This window comes from Anoplolepis gracilipes, chromosome 3 (assembly GCF_047496725.1).
Source record: "Anoplolepis gracilipes chromosome 3, ASM4749672v1, whole genome shotgun sequence".
In the NCBI taxonomy this organism is placed as follows: Eukaryota; Metazoa; Arthropoda; class Insecta; order Hymenoptera; family Formicidae; genus Anoplolepis; species Anoplolepis gracilipes.
Window position 1 is genome coordinate 14,901,252 of NC_132972.1, and position 22,025 is coordinate 14,923,276.

The following is a 22,025-nucleotide window of genomic DNA, read 5'->3' on the forward strand; positions in this document are numbered from 1 at the left end:
TCATCAAGATTGATTTTTCTCATCTATTCTGGATCTTCAGTTTCCATTCTTGAAAAAGATAAAAAATGTGTGTATAAATTCATATTGTAAATATAATAAACATAGTAAACACATAGGAGAAAAGGAAAAAATATAATTTACACAGAAGGATATAGCTATTTCAGAATAGAGAAATTTGTATTGAAAATACTGCATATTAATATTTCACGCTTCATGTACTATAGAGAAATAATTTTAAAAAATTGATCAAAAAGTACAATTTTACCAAATAGCGTTTAATAATTATCTTTATGCATCTATCATTTTAATATTCTTTAATTTTTGCTCAATGTTCATACTGTATCAAGAATAGGCGGTACGAATTATATCTTAACTTTATATTGCTATAGATATAGTAATGTTGATAGAAAAGTGCTCAATTTTAATGAAACATTATAATCTCAATAGAGGATACAGACTTTGAGATATGTAGTATCACTGACGAGATATTATTATCTCGTCAGTGATAATATTAAACTGGTTGTATAACCGAAATCTTCGAGATACTTGTAAAACCTGTGCGCACTTATATAATCTTATAACTGTAATAAATTAATTATTTCCACGCCACTGTTTGCTTTTTCGCATACAAGGATATATCCATTAAAATAAAAATAAATTTAAAGTTGCGGATTAATAATCTTTAAACGAACAAGTAGACTTAATAATTTTTAATGATAATTCTCAAAATATATTAAAATACATACATATCTTTGCACTTTGACTAAAAAAAAAAATTAAAAGTTTTTCTTTTCGATCTTTTACATCAACCATGTCGTTTTTACGCAGCTTGAAAAATCCGCGATCCGCTGAAAAACTCGCACCCTCTCGTGAAGATTGAGAAAACGAAGAACTGTCAAACTATCATATGGTCGCACATACCACAGTGTCATTTTTTATACAACGCTTTTTCCATATTGTACACTAGCGTCGCATACATCCATTTTACAGCTGCCTGGAACTGCATGGCCATATGCACTTTCGGTGATGATAAAACAGTTATGAATGTAGCACGGATATAAATCAGTTGGTTCATGTCCGTGCTACAGCCACAAATCGTAGATCAAGAATATGGTCGTTTATATATGGATGTATATGTATATGTATATGTATCTTTTTTATCAAAGCAATTAAAATTAAATTTAAAATTGTATAGTAAATTTAATTAGATAAGCATTAATTGATATATATTGTTATATAAAAGGTTATTGTGTTATTTTAACTATTATTCGTATTGAAAACATACAAATTAAGTTTTATCAATTGCGCGTATAATGTATGTGTGTGTTTGCACGCACATTCTCTTTTATTATGCAGTGTTATTATTACTGAGAATATAATTATATTGGCGTTTTCAAATGAAGCAAAAGTTTAATCGTTTCGAGAGTGGATAATGACGTCTTTCATTGCATCGTCTCTGCTAAATAAAAGACTCGAATTCAATAAAATAGTGATTAATATAATTGATTCTATTAATTGATTAAGCCAAAATCCGTTCATGCTCGAAAAACTGTTATTAGAGTTAATCTTTTACGTATATTATGTCATCTAACTAAAGAAAATGAAACTTGTATATTTCATATTTTATTGCTTTCAAAATAATTTTAATAGATTAGTTCGATTTTTGTAGATTAAAATATGACACTAAACACGACATAAAGTCAGATAATTTTTTATCTCATTTCAATCAATAATTTTTAATTAAATGTATAATTATTGTACAAAAAATCTCATAGAGATCATCATTCATAATTTAAATTTTCCAAATATTTTTTTATTTATTTGTTAATTATATTATTATTATCAGTTATTATATAAATTATCTATTAAAATTTTTTTTATAAGTTAAATAATTGAGATCAAAATTCATATATTTTAAATAAATCAATAAATTAAATAGAAAATCTATAAACACACATACACACACACACACACACACATATATATATATATATATATATATATATATATGTGTGTGTATTGTAACAAATATTAAAATATAAAATATTATTTAATAATTTTATTTTTAGGAATAATGATAGAATAAAGTAACACACACACAATATATTTGTTCCTCTCTCTTTCTCTCTCTCTCTCTCTCTCTCTCTCTCTCTCGCTCTCTCTCTTTCTCTGATAGAAAAAAACCACATGTAACATACAAATAATTAAATAGTTACGACGAGAGAGAAAGAATATTTATTTAATAGAATATGGCAAATTTCTATAATAGCATAGTTATATTCAGTAAATGTATTTATACGCAGTCTATATATTTTTCACTATCAATTTTTACATTCATTGTCAGTTATGTATGTCTAATACATATACTTCTTGTGTTCATAATAGAGATTTCCATTTTTCACACAAATAATTGTTACCATCATTGGCATAATTTTCATTATAACGTATATATATATAATAAATATAATGAAATAGAATTATTGTACACGAACAATTATATACAACAAGTTATTATAAGACTACTTTCGTTAAAGTACTTTACGCATTATATTTTGTAGTCGCATGTCATGTAGACACTTTAAAGCGCGTTAAATATATATCAAATAATAACATAATTTTAGTTTAGGAATTTTACATGCATTTTAAAACCACTTGATGTACATATTTGAACGCGTCAAATTTTATCATGTACATATAGTATAATGCATATTTGTTAATGTTTGGCACGAGGAGAAAGAGAGAGCGAGAGAGAAAAAGAGAGAGCATACTCTCCCTTCTCCTTGACGCCACGCTCTGCGTAGTAAGAGAGGGGAGAACGCTGCGTACGTCGTACGTGACTCGTGACAGTTGCGAGTCATTCATCCCAAGTCGGGCGTAGTGTGCGCACGTGTCTTTATTCTGGCGTCCGCGCCGGCATGTGCGTCTTGCGTTCGGTCACCTCGAGGTCGAGCGCGCAGTACGTAATAATAATACGAATATTACGATAAATCTTAACGTTAAAATACGTGTCTAAAATGATTCCGAAATAAAATAACATTCGACCTTGGTGACATATAGCGCCCTGTTTTTGACATTCGTCTCGGCTTCGTCGCGATCGCGCTCGTATTTTTGTTTATATATCCTGATTTCGATCACGAAATTGTTGTCGAGAATCGTATTCGATGCCGATTAAATGGGATTCTCTCAGCGTTGCTTTTCAGGGAAAAATGATTGAAGAAGATATCGATTCGATGTCGTTGATCGGCGTTTATCTAACATTTTTCCAATCATTTCTTACTGGGTAACAACGTTTACACGTCTCAGTATCGCGGCTGAGGTGAAATGCCGACCGCGTAGGTAGACGTAGGTTCATGTATAGAAAGATACATGAACATGCGATTAATATTGCGTTAACGCTTGATAATCGGTTGTTGAGAGCACGGTCTGCTTCGACAACAGATTTCGGTTCTAAATCGATTAGAGGTCGATCGATTGTTGTGGAATAAATCATTGATGGGTCCCTTTTCTTGCACCGTCTACCAGCAATAAGTATCGCATTGAGGACGTCGACTGGAGGATTTAGGTGATGATTTACGCTCGGTAAAGCGGTCCGATCCATTTGATAAATGTTCAGATTGTCGAACATTTATGAAATGGGTGTTCTCTCTTGATCCGTCTACCAGCCCTATGACGTATCATGTGGACTGTCTGTGTTATAGACACATATTCATCCGAAATCGTGCCTAATGAGTTTGAGTCGGTCTGAGATGCAGACCTGCATGAACGAGAATCGAGCGAGCCCCATTCGCGATCGATTCCCTTGATCTTTCGCCCTCTTCCGCTTTGGACTTAACTCTTGTTTGGAGTTTGGTCGTACCCGACTTGTCGACTCCAAATATAATTCTCATGCGTGATGAAATGGGATGTTCGATCGTTCCGAAATTCGGGAGTGCCGTCAAAGTATTGCGCGTAAAGATACGGGAGTGCCGTCCAAACTATCGCGCGCTTTTACTTTTGTACGGTTTAAAATATTGCGCGATTTTACTTTTGTGCGGTTTAAACAAATTAAGAAAAGTATATCGCGCGTATAAAACAATAGTTCCTGACAACCCTGACATTTGAGAGGAGGAGGAGACCTAGGAGAGGTATCCTGCACCGGTGGAGCAACCCTAAGGTAAATATTATTTGTATATTAACTATTATAAATACCTTACACAAATTAATTCGGTTTATTTACTTGATTGATTAAACAAGAGAAATCAGAAGTAAAGATTTTTATATAAATCTTATAAAAGTTTCTATTTAAAAAATAGATTTTTTTAAATTTATAAAATTATTCTATATTTATATGTCTGCTTATTATTATAATAAATTCTTCAATATTAATTATTTTAAGCGCTGCTATAATTTGGACTTTATATTTGTATGTTACAGATAAGTAGCTTCAATATCAACAACTCCGCTGTTACGCATTAATGTTGGTAAGTGACAAAAAGCTTTTATTTTTTTTTAAGCAACAGATTTGTGTAGATATTTTTGTAGATTTTGTAAATTGTAAATTGATAAATCTGTTGTTTTAACTCTCGGACAGCGGGATAGCCACGTGTATGGCTCTCTGAGCAAATTTCATAAAAAAATTTCTTTTTATTCTTTTATTATATTCTAAGATAAAATTTAACATTAAATTTTTAATTTGTTATTTTGTAACTTTTATTATGTATTATATGTAATAGAAATACTATTTGTATATAAAAATTGAAGAAAAAGGAAAAATATTTTTAAATACATGATATTTATTACAATATTACATGCAAGACATACATGAAATAATTCGAATTTATTTCATATAATTCATATATAAATATATGAGTATTAAACAATTTTAAAGACACAGATTTTTGACCCGCTGACAGAGAGTTTGCATGTTACGCGTGGCAATATATTTGACATATATATGAATATTTGTATTTTGTGATTTTTAACAACTGAACGACGTATCAAAAAAACGATCGTACTATTGTAAGATCGTAATATCGATCTTAAACGATTCTAAACAAATAAAAGTCGGCTTATTTGCCGGCGATAATTATTAACCGGCAGTAGAAAGAGAATCTTCTTTCTCAATCCTTGGCTCGTAGAAAATTGATTGTGAGTCAAAATGGCCAGGAGCAACAAAGGTAGGTTCAACTGGCTTGAAAAATATGTGGTCAATACTGGTGGTCAATGCGTAAAAAATATATGTGTAATCGCGAATCCCCAAATCTCGCGTTATCGCGAATTGCCAATTTAAGACTCCCCAAATCTCACTTTATTACGGGTTTTTGTTAACGTTATTATTGAAACCAGCAATAAGTAGGGTAGCTAGATTTGCTAGGGCTCAAAAAGCTATAAAAAAGTACAAATTAAAATAAATTATATTAAATTAAAATAAAATTTAATATACCTACAATTAAATTTATTTTTAAGGAAAAAAATAAAAATGTAATACTTTTTTAGAAAAATAAAAATATAATTAAATAAATATAAATTGTGTATAAAAATTAAGAAAATAATTATAAAAAAAGGTTATTAAGCAAAAATTAAAAATTTAATTAAATTATGAAAAACATAACGTTATTAGTATAAAATACATTAAGTTGCATTATATATATAAATATGTATAAAATATTTATTGTATATTTATTTGTAAAAAGAATCTGTTGTAAATTACTCAAAATTGAAAAAACACGTACAATAATACAAAAATTCTATTAAAATTTTAGGTTTTCTTAATTGAGAGACACATAATCGAAATTGGTTGTGATAAACTATATTAGCTACGTTTAATCTAAGAAGTTCTATAAATTTGATATTGAGTGTACTTTGGATATTTTCGTATAATAAAATTATTTTGTACTAAATTTTAAATTATATTGTATATTATTTCGTATACTATTTTGTAATATAATTAATTCTTTATGTGACATAGAAATAAAATAAAATATTATAATAAATAAAATAAAAATATTTTTGTAATAGATAAAAATATTAAATGATATTTAATATAATCGTTTTTAATAAAAATAATATGAGAGAGTAAATAAAGAAATAGAATATTATATATATTCTCTTTTCTCTCTCTCTCTTTTTTTTAAAGAAAAAGATAAACACTACACGTGTAATATATAGGAATAATTAAATAGTTACAAGAGAGAGAATATTTAATAAGTATATACATATATGTCTGTTTTTTCGAGATGATTTACCAACCGTTCAGGTACAAGTCTGTGCTACATCCATGACTGTTTTATCATCATGGAAAGTGGACATGTAGTTTCGGTTATAAACTAGATGTATGCGACACTAGTGCGACAAAACGTCAAAAATGGCACCGTGGCCTGTTTTAGGCTTTTCTTTATATATACATACGTATTTATATATAAATATACAAGCGAAATGAATAATAACGAGAAGAAGTAAAATATAAATTTTTCAAGTGTTCTTATTCTGATTATAAAACTACTATAATACTGCTATTGTCTTGTCACATATTTGTCAATATTGCTATATTATTACTACGGTCTATCAGACAATAAAAAGTATGCAATATGTATGAACAAGCCGCAAGTAATTGGGCTGTTGGTCTGTACTCTCTGCTCGATCCAACGAATTTTCTGCCTTTCTTACCGAATTTATGGAACAAGCAAGCTATCGGTTCACGTTATCCAAATGACACAAAGGTACGGGACACCGATGTGCTTGTGGGATATCTTATTTTATTCTGGGTAATACTCTATCTACTATACGAGAAGTGTCTTAATGTAAGTTTTGACATGTTAATGTTGTACTGTGTATCTTCTGTTAGAGATATATATGTATTTGATATTTATATATTTATTTATCGACAGTCCCTATTCAGGCGTATGCGCTTTCCATTGATACAACGAAGTAGGATAATCAAAGCAGCATGGAATTGTGGATTCTGTTTCGGTAGTGTATGTTACATGAAGTCATCAGCTACGCAAATCCTGAATTTTGCACCCCACGAACTAGGAATGACATATCATGAATTGGGGCTTGCATTACACAAAAGCTTTTATTTTCATCAAGCAGGAATTGATATACTGTGCTATGGTGCTTGGATGAAGGGTTGTGCAAACTTACTCTTTGCATCTTTCATCTTGAATCCATATCAGCAAAAGTAAACCTTTATCATCTTATAATTAATGAGCATTTTCTTCACACATGATATTTTTCTGATTATTTATTTTTTTACATATTTATTTTTGTTTCTTCTGCTTACTAATCATTCTGAAGACTTTTAATAAATTTCGAAAACTTACTTTGACTTTTAGTTTAATATTATTATATTGAAAATTGACATTATTACTTTTTTGTATTATTAATATATATGCTTTGTATGATTCCATCAATTAAAAAAATATATATATTTCTTTTTTACATATATTTTACAGTTATAGGTGGTGTACAGTTACAAGTACTTTTCTAATATACAAAACTATTGATATTGTGATAGTTAATGTTTGTCGTATCCTGTTATGCATTTTTCAAACTATTGGAAGACCAATTTGCAAGCTGTTATTTTTATTCCACTGCCTGACTTGGTCAGTACACATTATAATTTCTATATAATATAAATTTATTATTTAACAATAAACCTAATAATATTCTGTTTAGGATATATTTGTACTTATATTATGTGCCTACATATATGCTTTGGTCAGAAGAAGTTGAATATGCAAAGAGAGAACCTGGTTTATGGCTTTGGTTTACAGCAGAGTGCCTAGATTCGGTGAGAGTATTTCATATACATCTTAAATATCTGTCTTAAATAACGAGAGATTAAGAGTTATTATAAATTCAAATTATAAACAAATATTTAAAAAAAAGAAAGCTACATATATGTTAATTTAAATATGCAATTAGGTATGGTTAAAACTTATTGGACATTCAAAAGCTACACATTGGCTTGAAATTTGCTTATTTCCACCACCCACGCAAGAAGCAATTGAATTAGCAGGTATTCATAAAAGGCATAAAGAATCTTTGAAGAAATTTAATAACAAAACCTCACAAACAGCAAAGAAAGTTGAATTATGGCAAACTTTAGTTTGTAAGTATATATGCTCGTTATTTTTTCGTTTGAAATCTGAATTGAATTGTAATTTGGATAATGTGTAATTGTATAAACAGGCGCAATGGCGATTAAAAAGAAAATTAAAAGGATTCGACAAGCTAAAGACGATGTAGATATATCAACAGAAGATTCTAAAGAAACAGAACTACATGAAACAAATATGTTAAACGATGAGCTAGCGAAGAATTAGCGAATTTATATAATTCTGAAAAATAGCATTTGCGGAACTTAGACACGAGCTTCTTTCAGACGAATTTATTTACACGACAAAAGCATAGTAAATATTGTGATGTCTAAAACATCGAGTCGTACGAATTTTTTTTTAGAATTATGTGTAAATTGTTGCGCATACTATTTTTAATAATTATTATTTTCTATTGAGAGGATATCTATATATAGTTATATTTGTATATAATTATCAATTAGTATAATTATATAATTATAATTAGTGGAACACTAAGTGAGTAAATTGCATCTTCTCTTCAAAATGAAAAAGAAAAAAGATCAAGAATAATGCACACAAGACTGTATAATATAGTTTTTATACAAAAATTAAGTTTTATTCAAGAATTTCGTATATGTACATTCGTTTATATAGAAAATTCAATCAAACTTTATAATTTAATAAAGAATCTCAACGACAAACTAAATATAACTTAATAATATAATAGAGTCAAAGGCATTTTTTTAGGAATACTTGAAAATAATGTTATATATCTCGTCAATTGCCTTGTTGGTAAAACTCAAAGGATTTATGCTAGTCACATATGTAATACACAATATATCTATTATCGAATGGCATTCCTATCCAGGACTTAAATACACGTTTTTTTGTGGAATATGATTGTGTATGTAAATTCCAAGTAGCAAAATTGTGAAGCTAAACATACGTAACTCTATATTGTTAATACAAAATTGTGTTATGCGTTTATGTATTTATCATGGGTTATATGCTTGACTAAATTGAGATATCGCGTCTCTAATTCGCAATAATGGATTGATTTGATCACATCATAAATTCGATTACGCACAGTGAACTTGATATCCATTCAAATTATCATATCTGTTTATGGCAGTAATTAGGGAATATGTAACGCAAACAGACTGCATTACGTGCATTTTAAACAACAAAACTATGGTAGTAGTTTCAATGATAACACCAGAAATATACTTAATTTAATTTCAAATTGCGCACTTCGTTGAACTGTTGTGCCTGTTGTTGCCTTAAAAGCAGAATATTATCCGGTACTACTTTTTTTTATTCTTATATAAAAAGAACAATTTATTTAAATTAAATATCGTGTATCTTCTAAATATATGTAAATGCATTGTCTTTTAATCCTGGATAATTCAGATATTGTCCTATCATTTTTAAATTGATAAATGTATTATAAAATAAAAATGAAGACGACGATAATTTACGGATAAGTTAAATGTAGATTTCTTATAGATACACACAATAGCTTATATTGTTTTATATTGCATATGGATTATTTATAGGTATATGTTTATGAATTTATATTGTGATCAGAAATGCAACTTGTTTTAGCTAATATTATATTTATTTCGATAAAATATAATCATCTTTATTCTTACGCAATTATAATTGATAACTTCATGCATTGTTAATTAAATAAAATAAACATCTAAGTTAAAAAAACAAAAATATATATATATTAAAATTTATTTCAGCAACAATGATGAATCTATTAAACAGTTTATCATTATTATGTTAGTTTCATGCGATTGTGAAGAATATTATAATTGCTAAAATAATAATGGCATCTTCTCTGATTACACTTGCTTTTTTTCTCTTACCTAAACACAATTATGTAATATAATAGTAACAATTTAGAAAATAATACAAACTTGAAGGAAACTTTTGTATATGATGAAGAAAATTATATAGGTTTATGTTATTTATCGACAAAATTATTATATTTCGATTCCAAAATGATACATCACATTGCAGGGTTAATAAAACTTACAAATTACATCCATCACGTAAATTATCTATCTATAATTAATTTATTTAATCGCGCCGATATACAATCTAAAGTCTTTTTTTTCGTACTAAATTATATCGAAACGTACAAAGTATCAAACACGGCGAACTACTGTCTCATGATCCGATTACATGTGTGTTTCGCTAATAATAAATTATCGATCATAGTATTTACGGTTTTCTTTTTCTCTTTTTGGCAAGGATAACGGCAGATCGCCGATGACGAAACGAATTGGAATTTAATGCTATTGTAGGAAGACAATAAATCATGGAAACGCTATCAAACAATTCTCGCTATCGTGTATATAATATATATATATATATATATACATATCATATTTCGTCAAATCCGTTTAATAAATTGCCGACCGTATCGGTGTATGTGGTGCTGGAACAAATATAATTACGAAAGTTACTCTTATTACAAACATATAACATTATGAGCAATAAAAGTTGAGTCCTCTAAACTTCCTTTCTTTTAGGCCCAACCTATTTTCTGCGCCGTGTAATCGATGCAGATATATTTAGAATTTCAGTTTTTATTTACTTTTTAATACGAGAGAACACGCACTTTCGTTCTTTGTGAAAATATGGCCCCATTGTTACAGGCTCGATGTAGTGTGTTGGGAAATGTAGTATTCCTTTTTTATTTTCTGTGTGTTCCTGAGTCTGCAACAGGCTTCGTACGATTTCGTGCCACTTGGATCCTTCGCCTCCCGATATTTATTTATTTCTTTTTTCCGTTATTATATTCGCAAACGTATCTTTTGTACGAAAACAATTTATGCGGCAATGTATTCGGTATATTTTCTTATTGCTCGAATTTTTCGCATTCTCAAAGTATCCTTTAATATATACTGACAAAATAAATTAATAAATGCTAGCATGTTTATCGAAAGCGTTTCAAAAACACAACTGGCACGAAATACGTACTGTTAAGATCTTTCTGAATTAATTCTACAGTATATACGTGTTTATCCTCCCTTTACCTACTATATATATTCATTTCCTTTATTAAACTTCAATATAATTCCCTAGTCGCGAAACACAGGCCGCATCTGAATCCGATGACGTTAAGATAAATTCTTCTTATTATTCGAATTTTATTGTTATTTTCGTATTATCGTATACACAATAAGTAAAGATTCTATTTAGTCTCCTAAAAAATTCGTGGTAATTAACTTAGTCGACGATAATTGTGCAAACATTAAATTTGCAAAATAAAAAATTTTATATTTTAACACATTTAAAAATAGATCTGATTAAGCCGCGCAAAAAATAAATGTATACTTTATCAACCTGAGCAACTTGAATGCCCTTCCTATTTAATTCAAGAAATAAGAAGATATATCTTGCATATACATCGGATTGTATATTATCTATACATTATGAACTTCTTACACCGTCCATGTGCTACACGGAATCAAACGCGATCAGCGTGCAAATAGTTGAGACATATTTGTTGTCGTGATACTCCTTTCTTAACACCTTCTTTGCGCAAAAAGTTAATTCTCCGCTGTAGTTCGAGAATTCTTACTAAGACGACAAAATTAACGCACGGATATAACTGCAGATCACTATCCCCTACACATAGGTCCTTATAATTAATAAATATATCGGCGCAAGTATAACTCGCTCATAAACAAGTAATATGTTATTATTGAATAATTGAAAAGAATGCAAAGAAAATCGCAAAGATCGTTAATCAATCTCCAATTTCGAGATCAGAAATCTATAGATTCAGAAAAATTCTGATTTTTTAAAATTTATCTACTTATACAGAAATCTAATTAACGAATATTCTGAATTTATAGTGAAGTAGAGAGAGTGAGAGAAAGAGAGAGAGAGAGAAAGGGAGGGAGGGAGGAAGGGAGGGAGGGAAAAAGAGAGAGAAAGAGAGAGGAGTATAGAACACATATTGTGCCTTAATAATAAGAATTCTCTGTTCGGCAGCGACGCAACGATATACGTTCACGCAAAGGTTGAAGACTTGGCGAGGCTTCAGTCTCTTTCGGACGTTAATACGTTTCGTTAGCCGTATTTGTCGTAATAGATTGTTATATATGTGTTCGCATATGGCTTTACGCGCGCGGCATTAACGTAATTAGTAATTGTCCCTCAGAGGCTCGTGACGATGTGTGGCTTGGCAGTGGTGGAGGCGATCTCGGAGAGTCGTACATCGATGGGGATGCGATCATCGTACAAAGTCGGTGCCTGTAATATAATCCCAGCTGTGCCGACGACTACGGCCAGCGTAAAGATCCAAAGAAATAGTCTGTCGAGCACCATCGCGACGTATTTCCAGTCCTCCTTGACCTTCAAATCATCGATGACAAATATTAGTCAACGCATTTTTCTAAGCTAATTACGAAGTGACAAATTATTTAAATTCAATATTTCTCATAGGTGTCGTAATTTTTAGATAATATCTAATAAAAATGTAAAATATAAGAGATATTTCAAACGTCTCTTGTAAAAAAGACATAATAAAAAAAAATTCAAAAAATTTTTGAAGTATTCTAATTGCTTGGAATATTTTATTTTTCGGACTTTTTGTGTTTTTTCGAATCTCTGGATATGTATTATATGCCGATTACACACGAGGTATTCTAGATGCATCAAAATATTGTATGCTAAATGTTCTATGCGAAATTATATAATTACTCTAGTGGAATCCTCTTCTCTCTTTGTATGATCGGCGATGAAGCGGATGCCTTCTATGGCCTTGTACAGTTCTGGGCAGTGATGCCAATGGTGAAGCGTGTTGCAGAGAGCGTCGACGCTCTCCTCTGTCGGGAGCTGCGGCGGTGGTGGTGCGGTCGTTGCCGCTGGTGAACCGTGGATACGACATGTACTTCCTAAATTTACTGCTTCCAACTCCCTGAATAGATACACATAAGTTGCAAAACTATGGTGGAACTTGGATTTAAGATAAACACTTAGAATAAAGAAGTATTCTAAAATCTTGATGAACAATTGAAGGACGATTTATTGTGCAAAAATAAGTTAACAATCGTCCACAACAAATTTGAAGTATGTCAAAATACGTGAAAGTATTTTTCATTCCAGCGTTATAGTTTCGACATATTCTCTTTCTCTGAATTTTTTGACATATATTTTAGCGCCTCCTCACAGATAACATTGGTTCGTTGAGCAATTTTTTACTTCACTGATTTGTAAAAATTATCTTATAATGAAGAATTTTATATCGTCGACGCACATATTTGTATGACCTATTTCTTTAAAAGTCTGGATTGATTCAGTTTCGCGTAACATCGATTTAAATCGGATTTAAAAAAGATATGTAATTTTTATTAAGGTAGAAATGAGAGAAATTATTATATATTTTTTTATCTTAGATCACAAAGGATGTAAAAAAGATATGTATCATATGTAAAGTGTGAAATTATAATAGTCAAATGAATATTATATTTCATTTTTCGTCATGTATAAAATATATGTATTATTTTGCACCGAGAGTACTCTCGATGAGACGTACCGAGGATGCAGCTCATCCCGTGAATCGACACTAGGAAAAAGAACAGAGGACTCGACCAACTCCGAGGCCGAGGACTCGACGAACAGTGATGGGTCTCGTAACTCGAGCCCGTTGCATGTTCTGACCATCACGCGATGCCCATGATGCCCGCCCATGCTACGTTTGTCTATCTGGTACTGCGGCCTGAAGTAAAAAAAACAATATCGTTACCTGACACGGAGATTCAATTCCACTTTATCAGATTCGATTCCCGAACTAAAGTAATTGCGTTGATTTTCAAATACAATCTGATTGTTTATGACATTACGCATCTTTTCCGCGTATTTTCTAAGCTCTTGATAATTAATTCAATCGCATGTGAATTGGTTTTCTATATCTATAGTTCGGAAGCCGATAATTTTTCTGTGAACAATTAAACAGAATCATCATTTGCCTTTATTATAACAGTTTTAAGCTCAAAGCTTATAAAGCGATAAATGAGTCATTGTTTTGTAAAATTTAGCTCACATATTCGTGACATGCTTTTAATTTCTAGTTTGACAGAGTTGCAAATGTTTCGAGATGATCATTAAAATGTTAAACCGTAAGCAATAAATCTAACAATTTCACACCAATATATAGTATAGTAATACAGAGAGTAGTCATGTGATAGTGCCTTCGGCTGTATCGATAAAGCATTATGTTTAATGTTGCGTGTTGTATAAGTATGTAAGATGAGAGTATCACGTGAGATAACATGTTAAAAATATTTTATACATCATAAAATAAATTTCCTGAAGAAAGTTGTGACATGTCAAAGTTTAATTTCCTTACTTGGTGTCATTAAAGAGATTTAACCCGTAATAATTTTTATATTATATTCTAAATTTATAATATTAATTACAAAAAAAAATATATACATATATATATATTTTTCAAGAAACTTACATGGCATTTGAATGTATAATGATACTAATTTTTATACTTTATAATAACATGACATGAATAACACTTGTTTCGTCCAACAAAATCGATAGAATCTCGCTAGAAACCAGGAAATTTTATTTGTATGATAACAGAGCGAGGAGATGCGATTAAAGATCAGCATACACAATGCAATGCGATGCACCGTGGTTAAATGCTTGCAGGTATGGCGTGACACTAACGTCACGTGCATTGGGGAACGCTAATGAAGTGCTTTAATGCCCATTCTGGCGTGATTCCAATGACCGGGTCACAAATGCCGGAAGAATATATCTTGCCTGGAATCGTAATCGGTTCTCTGCGATGGCGTATTATACCTGCGCATTACCAGCAACCTTGGCAGAACATGGATGAACACGCGTCGGACCCACGGTGCCATTACGTGGGTTTGCGGTGAACGGAAGTGAACGTTGAGAACCACCACTGTTACGCATATACTGTAAAACAAGAAACAATTTAAAAAATATATCGAAAAAATATCCCATACTTCTTTTCTCTCTCTCTCTCTCTCTCTCTCTTTCTTTTCATATATTCCATATATATGTGTAATTATATTAATTATAAATTTAAATAATATAAATAAGTTTTATTTTTTTATAAAGCAGTCAAAACAATAAAATCATAAATAATACAATATATCAGCGAAAGAAGAATTAAATTCTTTTTTACTTTAATTAATGTGTGTTAAAATAATGTCGCTAACTTAACAAATGTGTCGTCTGATATATACATATCTATATCAAACGTCACTTTTGTTCTTGTTACAATTGTATCCTCCAGTCACGGTGACTATGCTATCTACCACATACCTGAAAGTGTCGAGGATCATAGTGAAGAGGACGAATTTACCGAGGAGCGGTACCACAAGCGACGTGGGCGGGATGATTTCAGCCAGCAAAAGGAAGAACACAGTCAGCGACAATAGAATCGAGATGGACAGGCTGACCTACGAGAGAAACACATTTTCTCGAGATATCATGACATAATTACATTATCTACAGAAAATACTGAGAATCTTACAGATATCTTATGAATGTGTTTTCTAAATATTAAAAATATGTATTTATATAAAAAAGCGAAATTATATAATACAATAATCTAAATCTTTAGATCTTTTAGATTTTTGTTGGAAACTTATACGCACTCAAAAGAAATGATCTTGCAACTTGAACAAAAATTTTCTAGGTGTAAAAAATTAACTAAAACAGATAAATTTTATTAGCAAATACTGTGATACTGCATATATTTTGCGCTTAATCAATATTTAAATGACAGAGACAGAATTTATATCTGTACTATTAGTGTAATTTACAATAGACAGAAAATTTTTCTGTGATGCCTATCTTTAGGGCCTATTGTCAAGGACAATTATATTTGTGATTAATATTTGACAATAGGATCTAAATTTTCTATTGCTAGAATATTGCTGCTATAAATTCTACACGTGACAAACAATATTCTAACAGATACAAAAAGTAGCGATAAATTTTAATTGAGACATCTAGAAATCTATTAGCAAAATATTTTTTTGACTCTTTATCTCTTAAATGCATAGCACATTCTAAACGCTTGTATATAATAGTATAATTGTTTTTTATTAACTGTCACATTATTTTATATAAAACAGGAGAATTTAATGGCGACGCGCGATATGAGTTACAAATCTCTTAGAAGGCAATGGAGCCGATTATAGAGAGAATATTATCTTTCCGTCCTTTCGCATTGATTCTGTGCGCTAAACATACGAGGCACGTTTAAAGCTGCTTTACTCTGTCTTCCTCGTATTTCCATTGCGTATTCACCGATTGTTAAACGACCGGCAACCCGATAACCTTTTCTCCCTTTTCCCCGCTTGTTCAACCCTTCCGCCACGAAGAGGATCTCTCTATACTTTCCGTCCAACGACAAAGTGGAACAATATGTCTGAATTATATAAGCCGTTAAGCGTAGATATATTGATGCCCGAAGTCTCACGGGGAATTTAAAGGTGTAACATCGGCCAAAGGTTCGCGATCGCGGATTAAATCGTAATGAGTGCGAGTTATACCATTCCGATTTAATCGAGTCAGATTGTTGCGTTTGCAAAATTAATTTTGAACTTTAACTTTGCCGAAGCAAAGAGCCTCTCAAAGGTGTAAAGAGAAATGTGACGATAAAAATCGATCGTGAATTAAATTATAACGCGTGAACTAAATTGTTCTATTCTGATTTGACAATAAGTCAATAAAATGCATGTACTTCAATGCAAAATTGATTTTTTACAATATATATCATTTTTAAAAATACAGTATATCACGACGAGAAAGTCGAGTGCGGTTTAGATTACATAAGTTTTATTCTGATCTAATTCGATAACATGGAAACGTAATTGATTTTTAATTTTACTATTAAATTGAAATATCTAGAAATCTTTAAAAATAAAATGCTAATAAAGAGAGAACGATTACGCTATACTCAGTATTTTCTTTTTAATTTTTTAATCCGAATATAAAAGCCGAATATAAAATATTTTCTCCCTAAATTAATTTTTTTATTACATTCCTAAAATAAATTATTTCATTCTTGTACCATTTCAAGAATCTGAAGCAATTTTTCGACAGGAATTCTTTCTTAATATAAAGAAAGGAAAACATAAGCGAGATAAATTGTATGAAGCATATACACACACACACACACACACATCACAATATATGAAATAAAATAAAATTGAAAAAGGAATAGATTTTAATAGCGTTCGACTGTGAATTAATTACCTTCTCTCCACTGTCGCTTGGCAGATAAAACACCAACACCGTGAGGAACGATATCCCCATGCACGGTATTATGAGATTAACGGTGTAGAACAAAGTCTTCCGTCTCATAGTGATGTTGAAGGTGATGTCGAGGTAAGGCTCGTCGCAACACGTGTAAAACTTTTCGTTTCTGCAATACGTACATTTGCGCGTTTCGCTTTAACGATCGATATTATACATTAATCGCATATCTCATATATTTCTCACAACCTTCTTCGATCCAGGACCAAAGTCGAGGTGTTATTAATATTAATGCTAATTATTAATAAAGTTAATATTAAAACTCTAAATTAAAAAATAACACTTGAAGCACGATATAAAGTCCAATTCTCTATCGTTCCTTATAATCTGTTAATAGAACGCTATAACCATATATATATATATATATATATATATATATATCAGTGACAAGTGTACTTGACAATCAAATGCAAATAATTTAGGAAAAGATTTAAAAAAATGATTAAGTCATTATACGTACCTTACAGCAGGGACTTCTAGTATGTCCCATTCAACGGAAGTATAAAACTCCGACAGATCAACGCCGATGTCGACGACATTGCTGCCTCGGACCTCGTCGATGTGTCTAAGATCGACCTTAACAGTAAATTACTAAAATTTATAATGCATTGTTGATATCGCGTGATTTAATTTCTAATTAATCGACACTTGTATATTTTACGCCCTTTTTTTCCACGATGAAAATTATGTCCACGTACATTATTAACGGTACGAGATATTTGAATAATGTAAATTAGCAACCAAGCATGTATATAAAGCATTAATGTAAAGTGAAATAATGTAATATCTCGCAGAGACACTCCGCCGAGAGCTCTCTTTAAATAACATTTAATATTTAGGTCAGACAATTCGTCTGGCGACCCCTTATCGGTTCTATCGCGACGACTCGTTTATATTTCGCGACGGTCGTCATTTATACTCGCGATTGTGAAGTCGCACGTGAGTCTCTAACAAGCGACATTTTGCTCAATAAAAAAAAAGATAACAAGCAATATGATCTCTCGCTACGTACAGAGTCTATATAACCGACGACGCTAATACATACTTTCGTCGTAATGTGTTAGAAAAGTCACAATTGTCATTTTCAAATATTTATGATCGCCTTAACAAGATCTTCGTGATGTTTATGTTGCATCAAAAAACGAGATCTTTGAATCTCCGAAATTAATTGGATCAAATATCTAGAAAGGTGTCATGTAAGAGAAAATATCTCTGAAAAATGAACAACATACGTCTAATTATTGAATAATAAATTTTGCAAAAATTGTCGCAAGTATCTTTCATGCAAACGAACTTTCTAAAGATCGTCGATTTAGGTAATAAAAGAAAAAATGTTTTTTTTTTCCGAAACATTCACAGAAGATATCCTCCAACTGTTCTCACCTGGAAGCCGTCGTAAGTCCACGAGCCGAATTTCATTACGCATGTCTGCTCGTCGAAAGGAAAATATTCGACGTCAATCTCGCAGGAAGACTTATAAATCGCCGGCGGTTTCCATTCGACCCTACCCGTGTAGTTGAGAGTCGCCTTTGTCGCCAGCGTCACCTCGAAATTACCGTCGGCGCTGTCGAACGTAACACATGATTCCCTCTTGAATTCACGGTTCTTCGCTTAAATATTATAGACGAGAGAAAGAAAAACGGATTACAATTGCCGTGGGAAATGGTCTTACTTGTTGTATAAAACTATATCGGGCCTCCATATATGATCTGACGGCACGTGCAGCATCTCCACCCCACCGTATTCTTTCGGATCCCATTTCAACTTGTAATCATACCATGACTGCAAACAGAAGATCGATATTATCGCATTATTCTTTTACCATTATTTTATCATGTTTTTTATTACGTTATTGTCATACTTTTTCTCTTATTGACAATATGAATTGACATTGGATTTCATCGTCCTTCGATTTGCGTTGAATACAACTTTTCTTTTATATTACAATCTCTATTTGTTCTTGACAGAATATCTTTAGTCTCGCGCACGCGATATTTTTTATAATTGTGTAAGAAAAACATGGAATCGTTATTAAATTATCGACAATTACATCATTATAGGTAAACTCGTTGATAAGTCCGATCGAAAATTCTCCTTATTTAAAAGTGCAAAATTAATCTCATTACGTTTAATAAACATCGCGGAACTATTTTACACCTTTTACGATTCTATATTACGTGTAAATGTGTAATGCAAATACTTTTCTTTTAAATTCGTCGTGATTTATTCAACAGATTTAACTATCCTACTTCATGTATTTAAATGGAAATCGACAAAGGATCATCGTATCGGGAAAATCAGGTTGAAATTACTTTACGAACACTATACCGTGACACCGAGGCAATATTTTGCAACTTTCCTCATTGAGAGTTAAGGCTGAAACGCGAAGATTTGCATACGGTGCACCAAACTTCTTCTCTTTTGCTCGTCTAGTCTGCTCGATTAAAAATTGTATTCCGCGCGCTTTATTAAAAAATTTCTACATCGCTGATTTATTCAACTTTGTAAATGATCAAAAACTCGTTTAATCACGATAAGATTAAAGAATGCTTAAGACAAACATTTAATATCATACTCATTACGTATTGTGAAAATTTAGAAGCAAATATTTTCGTCCGTGACGTCCAACATTTATAAAGAAAGTCTTAAGAAATATGGGTCAAAATTTTCATTTGACGGATTCTTGGACGCGAATTCGAATAAATCAATCCTTTCTCATGAAAATGACAAGGAAAATCATTGCAGTTTTTAAAATTGTAACATTTTCTATTTTTTTGCAATTACGATTTGAATTAATATCTCATCAAAGTCAACTTGAAAGTAATTGATGAACAATTCTTTTATTTCTGAGTTTTTAAATAAAATATTTAATCATTAATATTTTTAAATTTAAAGATGATTAGTAATAGTTTCAAAATTGTGCCTTCGATAATTGTGCCGTCGACTTTTCTCGATGTTACTGTTGAGAAAAAATTGTTCAAAAATTCATAACCAACGCATCGCATATTTATTAGAAACATCTTGTAGAACTTTGATACGAGCACATTGCGCGCAAACAAAGACAGGATTGCTTTTATTACCGGCACCTTTCCATTTAGCGGAATGTTCACCGATATTAGAGTCGCACTGGAAATGCACTTCCTTGGGGCGTAGACATAGGATTATGCGTGCATGTTGAATATTAGCACGAAGCCGAAGTCTCCGCTTACAGTGTGTATATTTACCGGATAGAATATTACTTATGCTGTTACATACAACCAGATATGACGTGTGCGCGTAATTTGCTCGTATGTTTGAACCGAAGGTAACGCTTAGTTAAATAGCGAGTGCTGCTGCGAAGTAACTAATTAAATATTCATCGCAAAATGTGGCGCACGGTGGAATCTTCGTGATCCTCGATATTTGCAGCTCCGACTTGCCGTAAAGTCGGGGATCAAATTTAACCGTAGACTGGAGACCGAGCGGCTCGCGCTTGTAACAATATTTTGTATCGATCTCGGATGAAACAAACTTTTCTACAATAATTGCAATCGCGATATCGGTTTCAATGCAATTCAAACGTAACGCAAATTATGACAGATACGACATGACACTTGTCTTGTGGAATTTATTACGCGGATCGATAATGTTATTACGAGCTTCTACAAAGAGCATAGGTATAGCGAGAATTATTATAAACGTTTAACGATGTACGTTATTGTAATAAGGATATTTACGTTTAAAGATATCAGTCGTTCTACGAAATCGGCGGACACGCTTTTCGCAATGCGGACATTTTCGGCTAACAATAAGTTGCGCCAACACGAATCGGTTAATCGCGTCGATAAATCGCGGCGAAATTAACATTTTCGTGCGCAAACTTTGCGATAACATTTAATGCGTGACGGATCAGTGGGAGATATTCTGAACTTCCCGTCTGGTAACACGGGGTAACTTTTCGAATCTCCGAAATGTATGCATGAACATCAACGATGTGCTTAGGTTTACCACGTAACACTAATATTTGGCGTGCTTTCACGCGCCGACGAGGTTCCGTTGGATGACACGTATAATGAACTGGAGCAGAAGTCGCCAGATGCAGGATCGGGAGAATTTCCGTAACAGTTTGTAAAGTTTAATTTTGATATGGATCAAAAGATTATCTCGTCACTTTCATCGATATAATCAAACTGCGCAGCTAAAAATATCGTGTTATTTTTTTTTAAATTTTTTTAATTTGGATTAATATTTCTTTCAATGATTATCGAACAAAAACTCGACGAGGGGAATACGAACTATCGAGGATTCGAAATAAAGTCAGGATAAATCGAAATTTGTAATAAAATTGTTATGTTTCAATTTCAGTATGAATTTCAATTTATTCGAACTTTATTTCTATTACCAATCTCGTTATTCGTCCTATTTTATTTTTTTGATTGTTTTTCAACTATAGAATATTAAAAAGTCTCGATATCTAACAAGTATCTGACAAGAAAACTACGGCAAAGAAAATATGTATGTGTGTTGTATATTGAAATTCCAAATTACGATTCCGTGCATTTTTTTTCTCTGATTATTGCAATTAGAAATTCATATATAATTATATAGAATATTCTGTTTAATTCTTCTTCGAGTTCATAACAGGATCTT

General features: G+C 31.4%; 2 protein-coding genes across 11 annotated transcripts in view; one reads left to right on the forward strand and one right to left on the reverse strand.

Annotated features, from left to right (window-relative positions):
• Positions 1-6,297: 6,297 nt before the first annotated feature.
• Positions 6,298-9,633, forward strand: LOC140664310 (uncharacterized). 2 transcript variants are annotated; one of them, XM_072889349.1, is made up of 6 exons: positions 6,298-6,779; positions 6,867-7,159; positions 7,440-7,583; positions 7,657-7,771; positions 7,906-8,092; positions 8,173-9,633. In XM_072889349.1, the coding sequence occupies exons 1-6, from the start codon at positions 6,567-6,569 to the stop codon at positions 8,304-8,306; spliced, it is 1,086 nt and encodes a 361-aa protein (XP_072745450.1). In that variant the 5' UTR covers positions 6,298-6,566; the 3' UTR covers positions 8,307-9,633. The 2 variants fall into 2 exon arrangements, with proteins under 2 accessions (XP_072745450.1, XP_072745448.1); XM_072889347.1 differs by having other exon boundaries at positions 6,299-6,779; positions 7,434-7,583; positions 8,173-9,630.
• A 392-nt stretch (positions 9,634-10,025) lies between these two features.
• Nachra3 (nicotinic acetylcholine receptor alpha3 subunit) overlaps positions 10,026-22,025 on the reverse strand; it is a 75,816-nt gene continuing 63,816 nt past the window's right edge. For 8 of the 9 annotated variants that reach the window (XM_072889340.1, XM_072889339.1, XM_072889342.1 and 5 more), the window contains 9 exons: positions 19,069-19,178; positions 18,780-18,960; positions 17,857-17,972; positions 17,337-17,505; positions 15,393-15,529; positions 14,862-15,020; positions 13,621-13,803; positions 12,786-13,002; positions 10,026-12,437 (listed from right to left, as the gene is read on the reverse strand). In XM_072889340.1, coding sequence (XP_072745441.1) covers positions 12,240-12,437; positions 12,786-13,002; positions 13,621-13,803; positions 14,862-15,020; positions 15,393-15,529; positions 17,337-17,505; positions 17,857-17,972; positions 18,780-18,960; positions 19,069-19,178 — 1,470 coding nt within the window. In that variant the 3' untranslated portion in view covers positions 10,026-12,239. The remainder of the gene's footprint in view (positions 12,438-12,785; positions 13,003-13,620; positions 13,804-14,861; positions 15,021-15,392; positions 15,530-17,336; positions 17,506-17,856; positions 17,973-18,779; positions 18,961-19,068; positions 19,179-22,025) is intronic. The other variant, XM_072889346.1, reaches the window with a different exon arrangement.

What these genes read in the sequence shown, in the direction of transcription:
- LOC140664310 (XM_072889347.1), top strand. Translation starts at nt 6,567, where the DNA reads ATGTATGAACAAGCCGCAAGTAATTGGGCTGTTGGTCTGTACTCTCTG. An exon ending in TTGAATCCATATCAGCAAAA is followed by an intron (nt 7,160 to 7,433) that starts GTAAACCTTTAT and finishes TATATTTTACAG; the next exon opens with TTATAGGTGGTGTACAGTTA. An exon ending in CAGCAGAGTGCCTAGATTCG is followed by an intron (nt 7,772 to 7,905) that starts GTGAGAGTATTT and finishes ATATGCAATTAG; the next exon opens with GTATGGTTAAAACTTATTGG.